The sequence below is a fragment of the Cavia porcellus genome, unplaced genomic scaffold (assembly GCF_034190915.1).
Source record: "Cavia porcellus strain 051 isolate PalLab524CR breed Dunkin Hartley unplaced genomic scaffold, mCavPor4.1 scaffold_10, whole genome shotgun sequence".
NCBI classification, from domain to species: domain Eukaryota; kingdom Metazoa; phylum Chordata; class Mammalia; order Rodentia; family Caviidae; genus Cavia; species Cavia porcellus.
The window spans coordinates 17,832,128-17,857,851 of NW_026947493.1; the positions used below are offsets into that span (position 1 = coordinate 17,832,128).

The 25,724-nt window shown below is 32.4% G+C and overlaps 1 protein-coding gene across 3 annotated transcripts in view; it reads right to left on the minus strand.

Moving 5' to 3' along the window:
* Positions 1-25,724, minus strand: part of Top2b (DNA topoisomerase II beta) — a 67,649-nt gene that overhangs the window by 35,965 nt on the left and 5,960 nt on the right. For 2 of the 3 annotated variants that reach the window (XM_063257037.1, XM_063257039.1), the window contains exons 2-8: positions 16,457-16,627; positions 15,330-15,420; positions 13,820-13,883; positions 9,573-9,718; positions 7,705-7,802; positions 6,545-6,757; positions 3,092-3,265 (exon numbers count right to left, since the gene is read on the minus strand). In XM_063257037.1, the coding sequence (XP_063113107.1) occupies positions 3,092-3,265; positions 6,545-6,757; positions 7,705-7,802; positions 9,573-9,718; positions 13,820-13,883; positions 15,330-15,420; positions 16,457-16,627 (957 nt within the window). The remainder of the gene's footprint in view (positions 1-3,091; positions 3,266-6,544; positions 6,758-7,704; positions 7,803-9,572; positions 9,719-13,819; positions 13,884-15,329; positions 15,421-16,456; positions 16,628-25,724) is intronic. The other variant, XM_063257038.1, reaches the window with a different exon arrangement.

Genomic DNA, 25,724 nt, shown 5'->3' on the forward strand with positions numbered 1-25,724 from the left:
TCCCCTAGAATATGAAAGGGATGTACAAGGAGGTAATAGGTATTTTGGAAGTATGTAAATAAAACCAAATGTTAGGTGACATAATACTGTATATAGAAGACCCCCCCAAAACTCCATTGAAAAACTTCTAGATGTGATATAATTAAATTAAGTAATGTAGCTGGATACAAAGCACTCAAAAATCAGTAGCAGTCCTGTATAAAAACAACAATCTCACTGAGATAGAAATAAGGGAAACCACACCCTTCATTATAGCATCCAAAAAAAAAAAAAAAAGAAATAACTTAGGAATCAATCTAACAAAGGAAGTAAAAGATCTATACACTGAAAATTACATTACTCTGAAAAAAGAAATCAAAGAGGATTTCAGAAAATGGAAACAAATTTCTTGTTCATGGATTGAAGAACAAACATTGTGAAAATGGACATTCTCCCAAAATTGCTACACAGATTTAACGCAATTCCAATGAAAAAACTATTACTATACCTCAGAGATCTAGACAAATCATTCCTAACATTCATCTGGAACACAAAGAGACCAAGAATAGCAAAGGCAATTCTGGGAAACAAAGGTAAAGCAGGAGATATCACTATCCCTGACTTGAAGTTATACTACAAAGCTACTATAATAAAATTGACATGGTACTGGAATAAAAACAGATCTGAAGATCAATGGAACAGATCAGAAGATACAACTACAACTACAACTACAACTATAAACACACTCAGCCACTTTATCTTTGACAAAGGGGCCAAACAAGTTCACTGGGAGAAAGACAGCCTCTTTAATAAGTGGTGCTGGAAAAACTGGCTTTCCATATGCCAAAAACTAAAACTAGATCCATGCCTATCACCATGCACTAAAGCAAAGTCAAAATGGATCCAAATATTAAAACAGAAACACTAAATGCATTGGAAGGCAAAGTAGGTAGAAATCTTGAAGATACAGGGTTACATAAAAAGTTCATGAACAAAAATCAAATTGCACAGGAAATACTTTCCAGAATCTACAACTAGGATATTATCTTATTAAAAAGTATTTGCACACCAAAAGAAATCTCCAACAGAGTGAAAAGAAAACCCACAAATTGGGAAAAAATCTTAATGGACTCTTCTTCAGACAAAGGACTTCTATTTAGAACATGTAAAGAATTTAAAAAGATCAGGCCCCCAAAATTCCAAGACCCTGTCCAAAAATGGGCATCTGAGATGAATACACACTTTTCAAATAAAGAAATACAAATGGCAAATAAGCATACAAAACAAATGTTCAGTATCATTGGTCACTAGAGAAATGCAAATTAAAACAATGCTGAGATTCCATCTCACTCTAGAAAGAATGGCCAAGATTAAGAAATCAACCAATAACAAATGCTAGAGAAGCTGTAGTGAAAAAAGAACTCTTCTCCACTGTTGGTGAGAGTGTAGGCTGGTATAACCACTGTCGAAGTCCGTGTGGAGATTCCTCCAAAAAGCTAAGATTAGAGGTCCAATTTGACCCAGCTATCCAGCTCCTGGGCATTTTCCCAGAATTGAAAATATCATACCAGAGTGATATATGTGTACCCACGTTTATGGCAGCACAATTTGTAAGAGCCAACTCTTGGAAACAATTCAAATGCCCATCAACCAGGGGAATAGATAAAAAAAAAAAAAGATACAGTATTTTTATACAATGGAGCACTACTTAGCTATACGGATCACACTAAGGCTTTCATAGGTACATGGATGAGACTTGAGACCATATTCATAAGTGCAATAAGTCAGACTCACATGTATAAATACCGTATTGTCTTCCTAGTGTAAGAAACTGAAAGAGTAAATAAGATCCCAAATCTACAATAGATATTGTGAAAGGATAAGTAATTGCTCAAAGGGGAAAAATAACTAGGATAAGGGAAATGAAAAAAGGAAAGGGAGGAAAGGGAAAAGGAAAAAGATATAAATTTATTTACATATACATTAGACAGCTTACATTACTACTAAAAATTCTATTAGTTCTTGAAAAAAACCAATTAATATTCATACGATTAAATCAATTTTGCATGTCTATATCTGATAATCTAAGCAACTCTTTTGAAGATAATATGCAATATTACAACCATTATCAAATTCCTATCATCTTGTTTTGAAAGTCTATATTGTTATTGTTTTTTGTTGTTCTTATAGTTGTTTAAATGTTTCATTTTTTTGTTTTTCTTTTCTTTGTTTTTTTTTCTCTTTGAAATAAAGAAAATTTTAAAAAATTTTTAAAAGAAACCATATGCTAAGGATGGCAGAAAAGAAAGCCAGAAAGTCAATAGGTCCTTGATGACACTATTGTGTCACAATAACAGTCTAAAACTACTATCCTTAGACCCCATTTATGAGAGGAAAAAATAAAACCTGTACATTTAAATTTTCTATTACACATAATAAAATACAATAATAACTGATTTCAATTTCTGTTGATTAAACAAAGTGATACTACATTACAAGTATTAAGTATTAAAAAGATGTTAAAACTCAAACAAGAATGGCAAAACATTGGTTTAAACTATTCTGGGGGATATGATTGTGTTGCCCAACATTTTATTATGATCAGTGGACTTCTTAAAAATGCATTAGTGAATTGCAATTGATTGACTGCAATGCTGGAAATTAAAGCTAGGACTTCAAGCACACTAAGCAACCACTCTTACCACTGAGCAGCTATATCATCAACCCAATAAATGCTTTTAGATGAAAAGATTTCACTTAATTTTGAAATCTGAAAACCTACAGAAAAGACGGTTCAAAATCCTTAGAATGGTAGATCTCAAGAAATTCATTTCCCATTACTCTGTATTATACTCTGAACCAAAACACAAAATAATAAATCTGTTATTCTAAATTTCATAACATATGTTCATTTATAAATATTATGCATATAAACTTATTTCTCAATGGATGTTTAAATTGTCATACAAATTCTAATACTGAAAATAAAACAAGCTTTCAATTTCACAAGTGAATTTTTACTTAAAGATAGTTTTATTATTACATCATTCTGTTATTTTTAATGAAAAGTTATTTTACCAATGACTTGAGAATAAGAAATATGCATACTTACTTTTGTAGTTGCAATACTATTTACAAAGCTGATTTGCTGGAATCCTTTTTCACTCAACGTAAGACAAACATCCCATCTTTCATTTGCAAGTTCATGAATAACTTTCAGGGCTACTCCAGTTTCATCCAATTTGTCTTTCACATAAAGATCTACATAACTACGAAATCCATTTACCTATTAATTTAAAAAAAAAACAAAAACAATAAATGATTACTTGTATACTAGCAGCACAAATAGGTAAAAGCCATTGTTACTCCTTACACTTGCATCTTCTCCCATCTATGACACCTCTTATTCCACAAATACAAATTTTCATGACTTTCCCTATTCTCTGTCTTTTCTCATGCTCTTTAAAAAAGAATAACTATGTATACTTGAGAAAAAGGATAAAAAGGAATAGCTGAACAGGTAAATTACAAAACCTTTGGACCGGGGAATTAGCTCAGTGGCACAAGCTCCTGCCTGGCTAAGTGTGAGGTCGTGAGTTCGATCCCTGGTACCAATAAAAAAAACAACAACAACAACAACAAAAATTACAAAACCTTTTACAATTTTAAGTTTTTAAAATGACATAGTAGACTTCTGGTATGAGTTCAAACATATAGAGAGCTGAAACAAAAGTCATCTCTACCCTTACAAGAAAACATCTGATCAAATAAAGTAATGATTGTTCATGAAGTCAAAGAATTGAGGTCACAGAATAGATGCCCATTCTGAAAGCTGGACAGACACATGGATCTGTAGAAAACCACAAAAACCTAAACAGCTGCTTACCTAAGGTAGAAGTTAAATAAACCAGAAGGAACTTCTAACTAAAAATTCGCATTCATCAATATATAATAATATGAGTGTGGGAAATTCTTAGGGGCTGCAGTCATAATGAATAAATTCTTAGAGGTTTTTCCTCAAGGAATTCCACCAAATCCTCACAGGAAAGATCAGAAACAACAGAAAGACTCTTTCTTCCCTATACTGCTGGCTAGCTAAGAAGAGCAGCTAAAGAGAAATCTCAGATGCATCTTCCTTCCAGAAAAGGTGATATGTGGGAGTGCTTCTTCCACAGGGCAGAAAGCCTCAAGAACACAGACCGACAACACCAATAAATAATCTTAAATAATCGCTGTAGCTAGGGGGAAAAAGAGAAAGGAACAAAACTCTCTACCTGTTGGCTAGCATAACTTTCCATGATAGCCCACACTGCATTTCCCAGATGCAGTATGTACTTTTATCTTTCCTTTCTCTCTCTTTTTCTCTTTGCTTGGTTCAAGCTCAATCTGCAGAGCCAGTTTCTCTCCTACTCTTCATTTTTGCTTTCTTGAATAAAGCTTGCCACTGCTAAAAAAACAAAAAACAAACAAACAAAAAAAACCCCCCAAAAACTCTACCTATTGAGGATGGGCATAAATACTTGAGGCCAATTCCATGAGACACAAACTCACTGCTCCCTTTAAAGCAGCATTTAATCAGGCATTACACATTATCTCTCAGTAACAACACTGGTTTTTAGCTGGCAGAGATACAAGCAACAGACCATTTTTGAGGAAAGAAGGAAACAAGGAAGAATCTGAAAGGTCCCAATATCCACAGAAGAACAAATTTCACAGTCCAAATCCTGGACAGATTAAGTCTCATACTATTTCACAGTCCAAATCCTGGACAGATTAAGTCTCATACTATTTCACAGTCCAAATCCTGGACAGATTAAGTCTCATACTAAAACCTAGTCACTTTCAGTACCCACAGGTACCTTCAGTACCTGCTCTATTATAAATATCTAATTTTTAACAAAACTTTCAGACATATCAAAATGTATGAAAACATTCTGAGAAGCAATCAAAATCAGATATACTACACCCTGAAGAATGTTACCAGTCACAGCACTTACAATAACTGTAATTATGTTATACCTCTGGGGGAAAGAGTAGCAATATGTAACTTCAGCAGACATGGAAATTAAAAATCAAATGGAAATGCTAACTATTAAAGATACAGAAGATAGGAAGAACATCTTCAACTGGCTCAGTAGTAGACTTAAGGATATAGAAGAAAATAAAAATTATCTTGAAGTCAGGCAAGAGAAATTAAACTGAAACAAAAAGGAAATAGATTGAACAAAACAGACAAAGCATCAAGAGCTTGGAACAATACCAACTGATAAAATTATACATGTATTAGAAAAAAAGGTCAAAAGAAATATTTGAAGAAACACCTAACATTTTTCAAAATTAGTGATAGACACAAAATAACAGATCCAAGAAGCTCAAGGACGACAATCAAGATAAATGAAAACAAAAACAAGAAGTACCACATACATAAGTATGTGACATTCAGAAAGCAAAACAAACAAACAAAAAAATAAACAAGCCAATAGAAATGTGCTTATGACAGCCAAAGAAAAAAGAAATCCCTTACTAAGCAAGATAAATGCAACCTAAAAGTACAGCAGTCTTCTAATCATGAATCATGCAACCAAAAAGATAATGCAATGACATCAATAAAGGGCTGAAAGAAAGCCAGTGTCAAACTATAGTGTAACTCCAGTGGAAATATCCTTGAAAATGAAAGAAAAATAGACTTTGTAAAACAGAAGTAGAAGAAATTTACTCCTGGCTATTCTACAAGAAATGTTATGGAAAGTCTTCACAGAAGGAAATATGGTTAAGATCAGAATTGAAACCAGGCTCCGTGAGTGATGCATATCTGTAGTTCCAGCTGTTCACAGGCTGAAGCAGGAGGACTGCTTTAACCCTGGAGTTCCATGCCAGTCTGGGCAACAAAGCAAGACCCAGGAGGGAAGGAAAAAAAAAAACCTAGAAACTAAGATATACACGAATAAATTAAGAGCACTGAAAATGGAACAAATATACTAGAATCTTCTATTTTTCAACTGCTCTAAGACAACTGATTAAAGTAAAAACAATGTCACTATTTTATAATTTTCTATCATTTTAAAAACTATTTCTTCTGCCTCATTCTCGTCACCATCTGGTCCTCATAGCCTATCTAAAAGTGTAACATGATAGAAATTGAGGAGGCAAAATGGAGGTGTATTGCCATAAAAACTTCTTTCACTATATATGAAGTAACATTATTTAAAGATTGACTCAAGTGATTTAGAAAAATATGTTCACTATAAACCCATGGAATCTGCTAAAAAAGATTTTGAAGTAGTAAGTCAGCAGAGAAGATAGGTTTATTTTTTAAGTGCTCAATTACAATCAGAAAAGTCAGAAAAGAGGACCAAGAAACAAACAAACAAAAAAAAAAATATAGGGTATACAGTATAACTCAGTAACACAACAGATTTAATGCAAATAACAGTAATCACTTGTAAAGAGAATAATCTAAACACATAAATTCAAGGAAAATATCAGGTTATATTTCAAAAGTAAAAGGCAACTATCTCCTGGCTACAAAATAACATTTTTCTGAATTATTTTACAAAACACTTACTGGCAATTTCTTTCCATTAAACATGACCTTGACTCCTTTACATGAACCAGCCAAATCATATGCTCGTCTTGTCATGAGAGCCACAATATCCTTGTCAAGTTTTTCCATCTTAAATTTAGATAGATCTGGTTGGAATGTTATGCATGTGTAATCTTCACCATCGAAATGTTTAATTTTGGCTTCAGAAGTCTTCATCATATTATTCATCCATGTCTTTAAAAAATAAATGTTATGCTCATATATTTCTACCATGGTTCTACATTTCACAGTACATAACAACAACTGAGTCATTTACTACATACATATAGATAGATAAAGAGATATATATGTCTTCCATTTTTAAAACAAATCCTTAAAACTAAAAACAGAGTTGAAAAATTTGTGGATATTACCATTTTTAAAAACAGATTAAAAATAAACTGTATAGGGGCTGGGGATTTAGCTCAGCAACATAAGCACCTGCCTTGCAAGCAGGCAGTCGTGAGTTCGATCCCCGGTACTGATAAAAAGGAAAAAGACCAAAAAAATAAATAAATAAAATAAACTGTATATACTGGCAGTAAAATATCTTTCAAAATCTTCAATATACAGATTTTTATAAAAATAAAAAGGAATGATGCTCTTAAATGTATTTCTTGTTTGTTTTTATGTTTTGTTTTGCTTATTTTAAGACAGAATCTCACTATGTAGTTCAGGCTAGCTTTGAACTAACTATGTAGCCCAAGATGGCATTAAACTTGCTGCGATCTTCTTGCCTCAGCCTCCTGAGTTTTGGGATTACAGGTGTACACCACCACACCTGGCTACAAGCGCATTTTAGCTTGCATAAAATTTCAGATTATTTTCAGAGACCTGCAAAAATTTTAAAATATAAATTTGATGATTCACTAAGAAATTTTTGAAGCAAAGTGACTGCATCTAAATTAATCTATGAAATTTAGAAAAATTTTACCAATATTTGACTAAAAAAGTCACATAAGCCATTTTGCTTTAAAGGAATGAGAGGCAGGTGTACATAAATTTTCAAGCACTGTGATATTGGCTTAATATTGTAACTTATTTAATGCTTAAAACAAAATGTTATATAGTATCACTCATTATGAGGTATCTAAGATTCCATTATCTCAGCAAAAATAAAAACAGACAGGAGTCTCTCATACCTGTTTAAAACTATGTTTGTATTCTTTGCAAGCTGTTTCTACTGTAAACTTTGTACTGAAAATATTACAAAGTTTTGCACCATAACCATTGCGGCCACCTATAAAACAAATGTAAAAGATTCAGTGAAAATTGTTTAAAGAAACTTTGTTAGGACTTATATCCAGAACATACAAAGAATTGAAAAACATCAAGCCCCCAAATTCAAAGACCCTCTCCAAAAATGGGCATCTGAGATGAACAATGAACACACAGTTCTCAGATAAAGATATACAAATGGCAAATAAATACATAAAGAAATGTTCACCATCACTGGTCATTTGAGAAATGCAAATTAAAACAGCATTGCAATTTCATCTTACTCTAGAAGGAGTGGCTCCCTTCAAGAAATCAACTGATAACAAATGTTGGGGAGGCTGCGGAGGGGAAAAAGGAACACTGCTCCATTGTTGTGGTATAGACTGGTGCAACCACTATGGAAATCAGTATGGAGAATTCTCAGAAGACTAGGATTGGAAGTTCCATTCAATCCAACTATTTCCCGCCTGGGTATTTTCCCAGAAAAACTGAAAAGGTTATATCACAGTGATATATGTGCACCCATGTTCATAGCAGCACAATCTTGGAAACAACCAACCTGCCTGTAACTGCAGAGTGGATGAAAAAGATGTGGTAGTTTTATATAATGGAATATTACTCAGCTATAAAAAAGATGGTCTTGAGGCCTTCATAGGTAAATAGAGACAACTTGAAGCTATCCTCATTAGTGAAATAAATAATCTTATTTATAAATATCACATTGTGTCTCTAGTGTAAAAAGTAATAAGAAATGTAGGAGTAACATAACCCTAAATGTGTACTTGCCATTGTAAAAAAGAGAGGAAGAGAAAGTGCTCTAAAAGATATAACTGCATGTATGTTTAAGTGTATAGGATTGATAACCAGATTACTAAGTTTTTGTTGGATGGTTGAACGGAACTGTTTGCAGTCTCACTGTTTGCATGTCCACTTTATATGCTTCACTTTTGTAACTTGAACAACATTTGTAAGAGGAAAATATGTAATTATCAACTAGTGATTTCTGGTTTTTTTTTGAAATTATATATTATTTCTAGGGGGAAAAAAAACTTTGTTAACTTGTCTACCACAAGGCAAGTCTATTGCAAAACAGTTCTTATTGCATTATTTCATCAATCTTTGATTGGGCATTCCTGAATATGTTTATTTTTCCATTTAAAAAAAATAAAATTAAAATTTAACATATAAAGGTATAATTAAAACACAGGTTCCATAAATGTAATACCTTTACCACAATTTCAAAAATATTAAAGCCTGGTAGCACTTATGATTCAGTAAGTCTATGAGACGAGGAAATTTTAACTTTCTATCAAAGTCACTACCCTGTATCATTTCCCACACCCTCAGTTTGTAAAGGAAATTATCAACCTACTTCAGCAACGAAGTTAGGTAAGAAAACATTTGATTTTGGTCAAAGTACTTTCAACTTTATTTACAGAGCCCAGATTTTCAATCTTGAAGACAGAACTAATTTTACTAAAGATGTACTTATGTAATAACAAATTTATATAATACACTATCACAATAGTCTTATCTAACTTAAAATTCAAACTGTGAGCCAAGATAGAGTTCCAATAGTTCTCACATAATTAAGTGTATTATCAGACTTTAAAATGCTAATGTCCGACTATACAATCAAAACAATATATACATATGACTTCTTAAAAATAAATTCTGAAAAGGATTTTATCATAACAAAATTATAGTCTTTATTGTACTAGTTTACATAAAAATAGAAAGATTTTCATATTAAGAAAGTTATTTTTCAATCAAAATTCCACTCAGACTTTACCTGTAACTTTTTTCTCATCATCATCATAGTTACTGGATGTTAAAAGCTGTCCAAATATTAAAGCAGGAACATAAACTTTCTCTACTTTGTGTTCTACTACGGGAATGCCTTTTCCATTATTCCAAATGCTTATGATATTAGATTCCCTGTAAATAAACAAATTTAAACATACTTTAATTTCCATAAAAAATAAAGTTACCTAAAGTAAACCTGAACAATTACAAGCAAAATACCACCCATTATAAAATGGAAGACACTGACTTTCATTTATTACTGAAGAAAATACTTGGTGAGGACATGCATTTCAATATCTCAGTCATAACACAATTAGAATCACTAAAATCTGCCAGGCAATGACACAACATTTCTCAGGAGAAGAAATTCTTTTCAGCCTCCCAGGGAAAAATAAAAGGAGCAATACTTTTATAAGAAATTGACTATAGATTCAGTTTTTCTTTTCATATGCACTAGCAATGATCTTCCTGCTTGATTCTACTATCAGTGTACAAGTTCTGCAGATCTAGTGGCTGCTACCATTTTTCATTTCCTACCTGTAACATTAGTATAGATGCAAAAAGGACAAAGAACCTAAACTGTATCTCATTCTAAACATAAATATTAGATGTTTGTGTCATGCCAATTATTGTCATAAATGAATTTTAATGATTTTTAAATATATAGTATTACCTATCTTAGCTCTTTTAAGTTTTCTGCCTTAAAATTATCAATTTTAACTACTGGAGGTGTGAGATAGAATAATAGCAACTTGAGTTACATAGCAGTCATCTGCATGAAAAGCTTCACCTACCATACTATTTTCAGCAGTTTGATACTTTCATCCACTTAAGAGTCAAAGAAATGAGAATTTCACAGCCAATACTAAGAATCACCTTAAAAGATCATTTTCTAATCTGTAGATTTTCAATTATTCTGAGGCACACTGTTGTACCATACATACCTTAGTCTCTTAAAGAATTATTAGAAATAGTTATTATAGAAAAATCATAGAAATCAAAATAAAAATTTATGGGATGGTTAAATCAAAAAGTTAAAACTTAATACATCATTACCCCTCCCCAAATCAGCAATCACATTTTCCTTTTTCTTACTGCCCACAAAGTTTCTCTTCTACTCATTCACTAGGTTTACATTTCAGTGTCATTTTTGATTCTTATCTCTTAATCATTCTCTAGAATTGAGTCTTATTAGTTTATCCTACTGAATTCATTTCATAACAGTATCACTCCTTTCTCAATTCCATATGCCAATATATGAGCGCAGACAAAACTAGCATCATCTTTGACGCTGATTAGTGTTAAACGTCCCTTTGCTACTCTCTACTTACGTATATTTTATATAACTATGAAGGACTTAATCCAGCTTTCGTAATACCATTTAGTTTTTGCTCTAGAAAATAGCAGTGGCTCCATACTTTTAATAAAATCAAGCTTAAAAGTCCTGCATTACACATCAAAGGCCCACTATCCATATTTCTACTCACAGCAATGTGCAATTCCCAGTATCATGCATCATAAATCCTATTTTTTCTTCAGTTCAGTTTTACTGCTTTTTCATATTCATTCCTAATTCTTTCATTTCTTTGTTCATTGATCTTTCTCTTGTTCCTACTATAAGTTTTCATCTTTCCTTTGTCTACCCTAATTTCATTCAAGCTTCAAGGATTATGACTTCAGTTCTCCTTAAGTTTTTAGTTACTGTTTTCTAATCTTTATATTGAGTTTCAAAAAAATTACTAAATTATTTATCGGCTCTTTATGAAACAATTAGGTTTCTTCACAAGTAGATAAACAGTCTCTTAAGAATATTCAACTCAACATTTATAAATACACCACCATTTCAAATTGTCTACTGAAATGTGTATCCTAATTCTAAAGGTAAAAACAGTGGACCTTAGAAACAAGGGCCATAAACTGCACTAGTCTGTAGACTTTAAAATAGTACTAGCTTGGGCCATCTATAATTTATTAAGCACCTACCTTCTATAAGAAATGCCAGGGACTATAAAGCTAATAGAGAAGAATTATGAAGGAAATAAAAGTCAAAAAGTGGAAAATGATTTTAAGTCTCAAAAAAAAAAGGCATTGTGTTTGTGAAAAATAGAAATGTTTTATCTTGTTTAGGATACATTCTACTATAATCAAGATAAGAATTATCTTCACCAGAGTTCCATAGATTAAGCTTGACATTTCTGACACCCAGTAAGTCTATATGAATATGAAAGGGAAACTTTCCATTAAAAACCTCTTTTAAACAATTTCAATCTATATCACTTCCTAGATTTAGCATTTTTTCTGTAACATCTATAATTGTATCCATATTCCATAACTGTGTTCTTGGCTCTATTAATAATCTTCACAGAAATGGGAAGAATACTTTGAATAGGCTAAAAAGTTTAAAAAATAATTAAAACTAAAAAGAAACATTGAAAACAATCTACATAGTCAATATCCATCAACTAAAGAAATTAAACAAGTTAAATTATTGTCATAGTAATTTACCACTACCAATATAATAAAATCCTAGGGGACAGTGAAAAAAGAATTAAGATTTTTATAAATGAATGAAGACATATTAAGAAGTGTTCACAATGTAACAGTAATAAAAATGTAGATATTGTGATCTTATCCATTAAATATATATATTCATAAGCATGTATTATTACTTGAAAGCTAGTTTCAAAAGCAAATAAATCAGAACACGTAGGCGAGTAAAACAGAACTCTGCTTAAATGTGCTTCCCATATATGTGTGTTTAGTTCTTATGCTAAGGACTGAACTCAAGGCCTCAAGACCATAAAGGGTTTTCTTGACTCCTGAGCTGCACAACCCCCAGGCCTGTTGTTTTAATCAGATGCCTCCAAATGAATTGTTTCAATGCTAACAATTACCTTGTATCACTTTGTGAATTTTCAACACCCTGTAAAAGGCTATTACAAATTCTAACTTCTAGAAGGCTTATCTAAACTCTTCATGGCATGCCTTGTTAATCTATTTGTATACCTTTTATAATTAATTTACTTCTATTTTATACCTATATCAAAGAACACTACAGAATTGAAAAAATAGAAGAGCTAACCGGAAGTGTATTAAAATTTAACCTCTTCTTCACACAAGATATTTATGTGCACACATGCACAAAGAAAAAAAAACTGCTGTACAAAAATACTGAGTGAAAGTAAAAAAAAAAACAGTTAAAAAAAATAGTATGGAAAGTAAGGTCAACCGAATGAAGTATACAAAAGCACATTTTTCCATTTGAATTCTGCTTTAAAATAACTTTTTAAATTAGAAATCTAACTTATACAAGAATTGTAATTCTGAAATACAATTCATTTTAATACATAACACTAATAATACTGTGGTATATGCAGTAAAAAATGAGTTTATGGAAGAAATTCAATAAAGTCAAAGTGTTTCAGCTAAAATTAGAAAACAAGAATCTGCAATTTCTCACAAAATGCTTGACTATTACAAGTTTTAAATATATATAAACTTCAGAGAAAGAAAAGACTGCATATCTTTTTATCAGTTTTATCTTTATAAACAACAAAAATAAACTATGAAAATAGAGGTGAAAATGTATATCATATATCCATCCTTTTTTCTTTAGAATAGCTAACAATTTTTCTTCTATGTCACAATAATTTTCTAGCAAAGACATAAATGACATAGATTAATTTTTAAAAAGAACTTGAATCTGATTGCCATTAAGAACCAAATAAATTCAGTTATATTTCTATCTCACTGTCATCCATATTTATAGATATATGCAGATTTTTTAAAAATCATAGTAAAATCTAATTAGCTAAACACCTAATATAAATTCTATAATACCAACATATATAATTTATTAAACCATGTTATAAATGGAAAAGTTCAAAGGATAATCACAAAAAATAAACTGAACTCATAACATATGCAGAATAACACTAATATCCCTTAGTCTTAATTCCTGAAATAAAGTAAGAAAGGGAAAGTGACTATACTGTGGCTGCTAAAATAGCATCAATAGCATCAAAGAAAAATGGTTTTAAATGGCTTCTAAAGGGAAGTATTTCTCTGGGAAAAGTTAAAAGATGATGGAAGAAGAAAGGCAAATATAAAGTCTGAAGCAATAGGCAAACAATAATGTATTAACCAACACATTATATATTTGAGAAGTATTCATAAATTGGGAATTACCTAAAGAAAAAAATAGCTAAAAATTTAAACTTGAAATATACTTACGGATCAATAGAAACCTTAATACAGGTCATATTCTTATCCCTCTGCTTATTGTCAGCAGCATTAACTACAAAATGAAAAATCTCAATGAGTAATAAAATACAGTTACATAAAAAAAAATATGGACACAACTGTACTGCATTCACTAATATAAACATCTACATATAGTAACAGTTAATGTAAATTACTTCTAATTTCTTAAAAAATTTTACTTTCTAAATAAAATTCTTAAATTTTATATCATACCAAATTACTTTCATGTTTTCCACCACAAAAAAGGGGAGGATATTTTCATTAAACAAATAAAGTCTGGGGCTGTAGCTCAGTGGTAGAGCACTTGCCTAGTACACGTTTGATCCTCAGCACCAAAAAACACAAATAAGAACAAAACCTGTACTTAACCCCTTAATCCAAGTCTAATATTAAAATTTGGTTTAATTGATTTTAATTTGGTAACAAATACTGTCCCCAACCTCCTTCAATATACTAGTGATTTTATATGTGGATTCAACTGAAATTAACCAGCTATTTTTGAATTAAAGTCTTTAACACTATTACGAATCAAAATGCAAACCATATGTACTAAAGTTAATGATAAAAAATATTCCTGCTTCCATTTACTACTGCCTCAAGAGAATCTGAACACAAACTAGCTGTCAAGTTGAATTTCAGCCATAGAAAGAATATATTCCTGACAAACACTGTATAACAAACCTCAGGTAGGGGCTGGGGATTTAGCTCAGCGGCATAAGCACCTGCCTTGCAAACAGGCAGTCGTGAGTTCGATCCCCAATACCGATAAAAAGAAAAAGACAAAAAATAAAAAATAAAAAAAAAAAATAAACCTCAGGTAGCTATTTGGAAGGTCAGTATAAAAGAACACTATGAAATCAGTTTTACTTTATCTTTTCCTCAAGGACCAATAGAAAGAAGCTCAGATCCATACACCCTCAGCGTCTAAGAAACCTCAGGGTTCACGAATGAGGCAGCACAACAAAGAATAATGTTCAAGTTTAAAAATATTTCCAAAGTACAAACTTTCCCTAGGAACCATTCCCTAGGAGTCATCTGGCATTAATAGTTCATATGACTTGGGAAAGACAAATATCATTGACAGCAACGGTTACTAAAATGCCCAACAAAAATATCTGATTTGTGGTGAAAAACACAGATTTACATTTCTCACATCCAACTCACAGAATCTGCCAGGATCAGGCTATCCCCTCAAGTGACCATGGTACAAGCAAACCACAGATGAACACACACAGAGACCAACTTAGGGCTCAGGTACAACATATTCAATTTACAGATAAGCAAACTAAAACGCAAAGATATAAAGCACTAAGACATGAAAATATTACAGCTAGCACTGCAAATTTTCTGAAGAATATTTCAGCATGAAAGCTAAAGATACACTTTCAAAATTTATATTGTAAGTCTAGATTTATAAATACAAAAACACTAAAATCACATTAATAGAAACAGATATGTTACATCTTAAGCAAGCACTTACCCAAAATTTCATCAAAGATCTTATATAAACCTGGAACAAAGGTAACCTCTCTGCAGTTCATTCCTACATCGTCATCATACACCCACATCATCTGTATTAAGAGAAAAATTCAAATCTTTTTTACTCATAAATTCCTCAATTTTATTCTAGGCAGTTAGAACTCTAAAGTAGAATATATACAACTTCAATACAATAAATTTTACCATTCATACTGGATTTAAATAATCTCATAAATGAGAAGCTATTATTCTCTAGTCCTGTGCTTATCCATATATAAAGCTTTAGCTTCAACACAAGGCACAACAAGGGGTAGGGACACAGCTCAGGGATGAGACCATGCATAGGGTCTGGGGGCTCTGGGTCTAATTCCCAACACCAAAAAATAACATCTACAATGAAAACAAAGAAAAACCTATAGTTTCAGTTGTTCTTGCCAGTTCCAAAGAAGTACAGATTGGTTATCCTAACTAACCATTCCAACAGCAAATCAAATTCCTAAGATTGTCCTATCCTCTTTCAATAAAGCATCAAACATCATTAGAATTAGTACCTACATAAAATAGAAAAATACAGAAACATCTTTTGTTTATACTTTTACTTCATGCTTTATATTTTTTTATAATGTAAGCAACAGAAAGTAAAATAATATGAACAAAGCATGACTTTGGACTCATAGAAACCCAGCTTCAAATCTCAGCATTTGATAGTTGACAGATTTGGTAAGTTAAATATACTGAAGCTTTTCTTTTCTTAGCAAAAAACAAAAAACAAACAAAAAAAGGAGGAAACAATATCGGCTTCCCAAAATTGTTAGTCAAAACATACAAAAGGCATACAAAAGGCGCATCAACAGTAAGCATTATTAGTGAGTATCCATTAATCCACAGTATGAACCTTGAAAAAAGTCCAGATGGTACTATTTCATTCTATACATCTTTTGATAGTTTTTAACTTCAGAATAAAATGAAAACATTTCTTCTTCTCCAGTATTTCTCTCCCTTGTTTATGCATGATCACGAGACATGAAATTATAATTTACAAAGCATATAATCACAATAACTTTATCAATATATTTATAAGTACAAGTACATATCTCCTAGTTTCAATTAATGTTATCAAATAATTACCTGTGTCAATGGTTCTACTGATCCAATATACGTATCAGGACGAAGGAGAATGTGTTCAAGTTGTGTCTTCTTCTGATATACTCTCTCAACAGACAGCTTCTTTGAAGAATCATTTTTGTTTGCAGTTTCTGACTCTTCTTTTTTTGCAGCATTGTTCTGATCAAAAAGAGTCTAAAATTAACCAAAAAATCAAATTTAAATAACCTACCAAGGGGTAAACTAAATTGTGTATGGACACATGACATGACTTCTTTTAGTGGGGGGAAAATTATTTTAGACTCACTGATGTTTAAGTCCTAAAGAATACAGGTTTATCTACTGACAGTCTAGTTCTTTTTAGAATGTGAAGCTGTAATTCTGAGTCCAAAATCTGAATATATACAGTTATCAGAACCACTAGCACAGCTTTCATGTATTCAATCCAGAATATAAGCATTTCCTGATGTTACATTAATACAAGAAGTTAATTTTGTGTTCATCAAAACTTCCCAACAAATGCATATCCTGATCAGGTTTTGCAATCCCAATGACTTAATGTAGAGTCCCAAAAGCTTCCAGATGGTAGTTTCTCTGCCATTATGTTTTTCTGCCATGTCAACTCACTGGTGGTATATGCATGACTATCCCATCAGGCTGCTTGTACTACAGGATGTGACCATCCTGTGCTGTCAGATGGAACAGTCATGCATGTACCACTCAGGTTGTTTAGAGTTGTCCTGAAGTAAGACACATCAATTACAGCCCCATCTGAACATGCTAAACTATTGAAAACAATAAGGATATGCAAAAATAATTTATACAAAATATTAACTTGTGTAGTTAACTACCACTGATATGGCTGAGAATAACATGGTTTACACAATCTTCAAATTTCACAATTGCGGATTATGCCAGTATTAATTTTGAAGACATCTTACAACTGCATTTTCTCTGCCACTTCCAAGGAACCAGAGACTGGTGACCAAATACTAACTATTCCTATAGCAGATGATGACCCTGAATCAAATTCCCAAGTCTAAATATTTTCCTATCTTTTTAATAGCATCACAGAAATTCTCCTTCTGGAATTTCCTAAAGCTGATAAATATAACACCCCTCACTAAGAGTATTATGATGGCTCATTTTTCAGAGTCAACAAATAATGAAAAAACAAACAAGAAACTTCTCGACAGGCATTCAAACTTTAGCAGAAATAAAAGACAAACAGTAAAAAATAGATTCTGTGGATTTAAAGCAGTACAAGACTTAAAATTCAGACCCTAAACACAAACACACTATCTTTATTTTTTTGAAATGTCATTACATGTTTAAAAATCAAATATATAATCTTCAAATACTCTAAGCCAAAGAATAACATATAAACCCAAGTCAAATATTAATTATAATTTCCCAATGCCATAAATTTGGCACAGAACTAGAGACTTAATAATGTTTCAACATAAAGAGTAATACAAATAGTTTTACTACATATTACATGTTCTTAAATATTCTTTTGCTTATTCATTTACTCATTAATATTATTGAGTCAATTAAAAAATAGCTTTGGACAAAAGCCAGTAATTGTGTCTTAAGGTTTCCACATTTTATTTGTCAAGAGTTAGCCAACAAACTAGCTAACCAGAAGTAAAAATTTTATTCGTAAAACACGTAATACCAAATAGTCTCCAAAATATTAATCATGCTTCTTTTAATTCTTTAAATAGCAGAGAAACAAATTTAACATAACAAATATAGAAATAAAAGTTTTCCTATGCAGACAAACTCTTTCAAAACAAGCTCCATTTCAGTTCAAACAAAGTATTTTTAGTATTAACCAAAGACACAAGTCTACCTGATTTGAACTCCTGCTTTTGGCCACGTTGAATTACACTAAACTAAGTGGCACCTGGGGATGGAAACAGAATACGTCCTACCTCATTCATTTTGCAACAATTTACTGCTTTTCCCACTTTCTCAATACAAAGAATTGCTACTTTTTCCTAAGTGTGTTTCTCAATGGCTTTATGACAAAAAGCAATTATTTGGCCTGGACCTACCAGATCGATATCAAATTCAAGTCATTCTTCCTTAAAGGGTATCAACAATAGAAATTTGGGGCTGGGGATTTAGCTCAGCGGCATAAGCGCCTGCCTTGCAAGCAGGCAGTCATGAGTTCAATCCCTGGTACCGATAAAAAGGAAAAAGACAAAAAAAAAAAAAAATAGAAATCAAACAATTAATGTCAGCAAGACATCAGAATAGGAAACCCTGGACTTTCTTTCTCCAATTAAGGGGGGGGGGGGGTTGAACGACATCTAAATTAGATATTGAGAGAAATGCAGAAATATTTAAGAGACCCTGCACTCCTGGTGAACACAAAATCACCTCAAAGTCCAGTTCATACTCCCCCACATCTCCCAGCAAGGGAAGATTGGGAGGAAACACCCACCTTCTAACTTCCCCCTAGGGAAAGAAAAAGGCAGAATATAGCTCCAGTGAAAGAGCAGATGGAATACTACCCCAAAGACTAGTTTCTTTCTTGCCTCAATCTAAGCACTGACAGGAAGAGCGTGCTAAAACGGGGTTATCAAGAACAAAACCAATATAATTTGGTCTAGCACCCAGAATCTACAGTACCAGATACCGACACTAGATGGCGTTCCGGTTTCATGGCTTAAGACAGCAAGAGCAACAGGACAAAGTATAGTAGACATCAGGCAATGCTACCGAATAGATATGGGCAAATCTCTTGGATTAATACATTTGATGCACAAGCCCAGGGAGGACACATGCTTGGAATAGGTTTGCAGTGTATCTGGATTTTCTAGATAGACAAGCCAGATGGAAAAGTCCTTCCAAGATGAATGCAAACAACAAATCATGGAAAGGTACCTGAGCTTTTAAATGCCAAAGTCCCAACAGAAAGTAAAAAGACAAAAGGAAATGATTACTTTTCCAAAGGAACAAATTAAATCCTCAAAAAATGACCTCAAAGATATATGAATTACCAGGCAAAAAATCCAACATAACCGTTATAAAGATACTCAACAAATTAGACAAACAAAAAATCAGTAACAAAACAAAATGGAAAAACGTTTTTTACACTATGAAGACCCGAACATTATTTCTGAAACTAAAGAATACAATAACTGAATTGTAAAGAGGACTCAAAGAAGGACTGACCTGATAAAAGAAAAAAAAAATCAGAAAATGTGAAGATAAGAATTTCAAATACAAAAGAGAAAAATAAAGTCTAAAGGATTTATGGGCCACCAAACAGCATACAAATTACGGAAGCCTAAAAGAAAGAAATGAGGAAAGAACCTATTTGAAAAGCTAATGGCTGATAACTTTCCAAATGGGAGGACCGAAATACACACAAATTCAAGAAGCTCAAGCAATAATAATAATCATAAATCTAAACAGATTTATATTGAGATACATCATAATCAAACTGTCAAACCTCAGAAAATCCTGAAAGTAGAAATAAAAAGCAATAATCATGTACAAGAAAGTTTCTATTGAATTATCAGTTAATTATTTAACAGAAACCTTGCAGGCTGAAAGTGCTGAAAGATAAAAATTATCAACCAAGAAACTGTATCAAAAATTACTCTTCAAAATAAAGAAAAATTAAGATTTCTCCAATGAAAAAGCTAAGGAAATTTACCACCACTAGGTGTAGCCACCAAGAAATGTGGATAGTCCTTTAAGTTAAAGCAAAAGCACAGAAAAATAACAACACAAAAACCATATAAAATATGCACTTGACAGTAATGGCAAATATACTGACAAACACAGAATCTTTTACCTTGAAATGTAGGTGCACAGATTTCTTCTGCAGTGCAAGGGACTGAATCCACAGACTCGCATATGCTAGTAAATATGTACTCTTATCACTGAGCTACATCCTCAACCCATTTTATTTTATTTTGAGACAATGTCTTACCAAGTTGCATAGACTGACTCAAACCTGGGCAATTCTGCTCCAGCCTACAAATATCTGGGACTATAGACATCTACTAACATTTCCAGCCACAGATCACTTTTAAACATAGTATGAAATTTTTAAAACAAAAGAATAAAAAGACATGCATTGACCAACTGAACAAAATAGATACAACTATATACTGTCTATAAGAGACTCACCATAGATCTAAGAACACCTTCAAGTGAAAGGATTAAAAACAAAACAAAACAAAATACTCCATACACATAGTAACCTAGAAGAGAGTAGGGATATCTATACTTATCGTTTTACAAAATAGACTAAAAAAAACTACAAGAGAGGGAGTACTCAGTAGGAAGATACATATGCAGCTAATTTCAGAGCACTCAAATATACAAAACAAACACTGACAAAATTAAAGGGACTAACAGACAGCAATACAATAAGAGTAAAAAACGTCAATATTCCACTCTCAGTTATGAAGAGAACCACCAGACATAAGATAAATAAGAGAACAGAGGACTTCAACAACTCTACAAATGAATAAGACCTAACAGACACAGAACACTCAAACACTCAAAAGACACATTCTTCTCAACACATTCTCTAACATTAGATAGCATTCTCTAACACAGACTTAACAAATTTAAGAATAAAATCATAGGGGCTGGGGATTTAGCTCAGTGGCATAAGCGCCTGCCTTGCAAGCAGGCAGTCGTGAGTTCGATCCCCAGTACCGATAAAAAGGAAAAAGACAAAAAAACAAATAAATAAAATCATACAAAATATCTTCTCTGTAATGAAATAAAACTAGCAATCAAAGGTTAGAAATATTACACATATATGATGTGTAAATTAATTAAAGCAGCACATTTTTACACAACCAAAAAGAAGAAAACACAAAGAAAATACACAGTAGATAAATGAAAACAAAACAAAACACATCCAAATTTACAGGATGCAGCTAAAGCAGTATCACTTTTCAGAGTAACAAATGAATAATTCAAACCAACAACTTTATACTTCAGTGAGCTAGAAAAATCCAAATTTAGCAGAAGAATAAAAATTATAGCACAGATAAGTGAAATGGAAAACAGAAGTCAATGAAAGCAACAGTTGGTATTTTTAAAGATCAATAAAACTGATGAAACTTTTCACCAACACAAAACAAATAAGCTCAACTAAAATAAAAACATAAGAGAATACCACATTTGATGTCCTAGAAATAAAAAATCAGGGGTGGTGATGCACACCTATAATCCCAGCACTCCGGGTGAAGGCAGGAGGGTCACTGAGTTTGAGACCAGCATGGGTTACAAAACAAGGTCAAGGGCAGCCTGAACTGCACAGCAAGACACTGTGCAAATAAAACACCCCCAAAAATAAATAAATAAGTGATATTATAAAATACAAGTATTAACTGTTATAATCCAATAGATTGGATAAACTAGAATAGATAAATTCCTAGAAAAAAATGAATCAGTCAACATTGAATCAGGGGGTTGGGGATTTAGCTCAGCGGCATAAGCACCTGCCTTGCAAGCAGGCGGTCGTGAGTTCGATCCCTGGTACCGATAAAAAAGGAAAAAGACAAAAAAAAAAAAAAAAAAAAAAAAAAAAAGATTGAATCAGAAAGAAATTTTTAAAAATCTAAACATATTCATAAGTAAGGAGAGGAAAGCAATAATCAAAACCTTCCAACAAGAAAAAGACCAGGACAGATGGCTTAACCAGGGAATTCTACCAAGTGTTTAAAATAGAATTATTACCATCTCCTCAAACTCTGAAAGAAAAAAAATAAGTAAATAAATAAATAACAGAAAGAGAACAGAAAACACTTCCAAAATCATCCTATGACAAGCATTTAATACCAAAATTAGACACAAGAAAACTATGGACTGAAACACTGATACAAAAATCCCCAAGAAAATACCCATGAATACAATTCATTGTACATATTTACAATAGGAACCAACACAATAGGAAACCTCAGATCTTCTTTCCTGTGGTATGATGAACCTAATACAAATCATACAAGGGGTTAATATCCAGGATAAGGAACTTCAATAATGAGAGAATAGTAGATTTAAAACTGTGCAAAGGACTGGACACAGTTCTCCAAATAAAATATACAAATGGCCAAGAAGTGAAGAGAGAGAACACCATTTAAAGAGAAATGCAAGCACAGCCACATTAAGGAATCACCTCACTTCTATTAAGACAGCCTCCAGAAAACAACAAAAGTAGGCAAGGATGCAAAGAAACTGAAATCCTTGTGCAGTGTTAGAAGGAATATAAAATGCTGCAGCCATTGTGAAAAGTATCTTAGTTGTTGGTCCAAAAACTGAAAACATGATCACCATATAATCCAGCAATTCTTTTTGGATATGTATCCAAAACAATGCATACTCATGTTTAACAGTATTATTCACAATAGTCAAGAGGTAGAAGCAACCCTAATGTCCACAGATAAATGAATAGGTTAAACAAACTCAGTATCTATCAAAATGAAACATTATACAGCCTGAAGGAGGAAAGCTTGCCATGTGCATTATGACATGGATAGCCTCAGGCCATCATGTAAAGTAAGTCACTCACAAAGGACAGACTTCATACAATTCCAAACAACATATTTAACTTGTACTCAATACTCACACAACGTATTTAAAGTGATCAAAATCATACAAAATAAAAAGGCAGGTAACAAGACCTGGATGGAAAAATACAGGAATTAGTGTTTAATAAATATACAATTTGTTTTCCAAAATGAAAAAGTCCTGAAAATCTATTGCACAATAATGTAAATATATTTAACACTACTGAACTCTATACTTAAAAATAGTTGAGAGCAAATTAAATATTTTTATCACAGCTAAGAAAAGCCAATGATGTGAAACATAATTTGCTTTGTCCAATTCATAACTTTCTCTAGGAAGTACACATAAACATTATAAGTGTGAAAATATACTTATGTGCCAAAATATCTTCCTAAGTAACATATAGCAGGTGTTGAGTAAAAAATAAAGGAGTACCCTTCTATTTAAAGTAATGAAAAGCATTATGGGATGCTTTTAGTGTGTGAGATTCCTGGGATTGAACTCAAGGCCTTCAAACTAAGCTGTATCTCCAGTCTTTTTTCTTCTTTATCTCGTGACAGGGACTTAAATCACTAAACTGCACACCTAAATCACTAAACTGCACACCTGAGCTCAAATTTGGGGTTTTTCTGCCTCAGCCCCCCAGAATGCTGGGATTACAGGCATATACCATTACTCCAGGGTTGAATAAATATTTTAATTATCATACTACAAAAAATCTCTACGTTAATTAGCATCTCCTGTTGCTAAAGCTTTTGTATAAATTTACACTAGTAAAACTAAACACTTTCACACTGCTTGTTAAAACTATATTGTTTAGTGAGAAAATCTAAAAGAGTTCAAACTAGCAATCAAAAATTTTAAAAATTACACATATATAATGTGTGTAATTTTGTTGATGTCCTAGAAATAAAACTGATTAAATCAGGGATGGTGATGCACACCTATAATCCCAGCATTCTGGGTGAGATTATCACAAAACATATAAATATGAATAGGATAAAATATGACATATATACAATATATAAAAATTATGTAAGAAATAAAAATGTGAGTCATTTTTATTTTGGATAAATTATTTTTAATTCTCTAGATGAATAAAGAAATATGTTAAAAGTTTATTAATCCATGTATGTATAAACATAATTGGCGGATATTGGGAATCGAACTCAAGACCTCCCACTTGTCAGGCAGATGCTGTGCCACTGAGATAAATCCCCTGTCCCTGTAAAAAGATAATTAGGCTACAGAAAAATTGAGTTTGTTTTTCCAGGGGCAATGTTCACACCTACTTATTACTTCTGAAGACCCAACTAGCTTCCTAGAGTCTAGGCTAATAATAGAGATCCTTTTAGAGCTTTACATGAAAATGAACAGCCTGCTGCACTCAGCACCACTAGTCTAAGCAAAAGGGCAAGTAAAACGAAAATAAAGAAGCTTGGCAGTCTTGGAAGCCTTGGCAGAGGCAGAAATTAACACTGCAGTCAGATTTGGCTTCTATGTTCCCAATCTCACAAACAGTGATTTCCACTGGTCCCAAGCTCATTAGCAGCCAACCTCACAGGAGGTGCTCCCCCTAAATGTCCACAAGCTTTTCCAGAAATCAGGAGTTTTTCCACACATTCGCCAGAAGTTACCCTGGAGTAATGCTCAGCACACTAAAAATCACAATCTAGGTATAAAGAGAGAAAAGGCAACTTTGCTGGTTAACAAGTTGGTCATAGCTGCAAAACAGGTATAAATACAAATGTTCTTGGTCTCAGAAGCTTGAAGAAGTTACGTTCTACTCCTGCTCCCCAGCTGTTAATCACCTGTCTCACAAGAAGAAAGGTTTCCCTGGGTGTCTCTTTAGTTTTAATACTTAAAACAGTATGGGGTGTGGGCAGGAGATTAGCTTGAACACAGACCAGGAGACTCATATCTACACATTTGTAAAACAGGTCTCAGTTTCATAAAGGGAGGTAACATATAGTTGATATTTTCAGGGTAAGACAATTACTCTCATTTTAGACACTGACAAAGAGTTTTCTTGATGTAACCTTTTTTACTCTTGTATGTTCACAGTAATATATACTGCACTCAGTACTTCAATAAAAATTAACAATATGCCTTAAAAATAATTATCCAAATAAATCTGCATATAGGTTTAATAATTTAAAATTCATGATTTAAACTTACTTTAACTCATTGCTCAATTTATTCAGGTGGATAAATCACATTTAAATAATTCCAACACCTGGTTACCCTGAAATCTAAGAAATTAAGACATTTTCATTCCTGTATTACAGATGAGAAAGAATGTTTTTAAAAAAATCACATTAGGATAAAAATCATAAGAGTTGTTATATTTCTATTCTTTGTGATCTATATTGACGATGCCATAATGGAATTTTTACAAGGTTCAGCAACTGGTTGCCAAATTAAATAAAATATTATGCATTTTTAAAAATTATAATGAGCCAGGCATGGTGGCACACACCTGTAATCACAGCACTGAGGAGGCAGAGGCAGGAGGATAACTGTGAGTTTGAGACCAGCCTAGAGTATACAATAAACTCAAGACCAGCCTGAACCCCCTATCTCAAAACAAAACAAAAAATTACAATGAAAATATCAAATACATATTTTTTAAATACTAACCCACTTTATAGCACTTTGACAATCTTGTAACTCCAGATTTTTAAAATGCTGTTAGAATACTTTTCTACAATTTGACCTTTATTAAGAATACTTCTCCAACCAC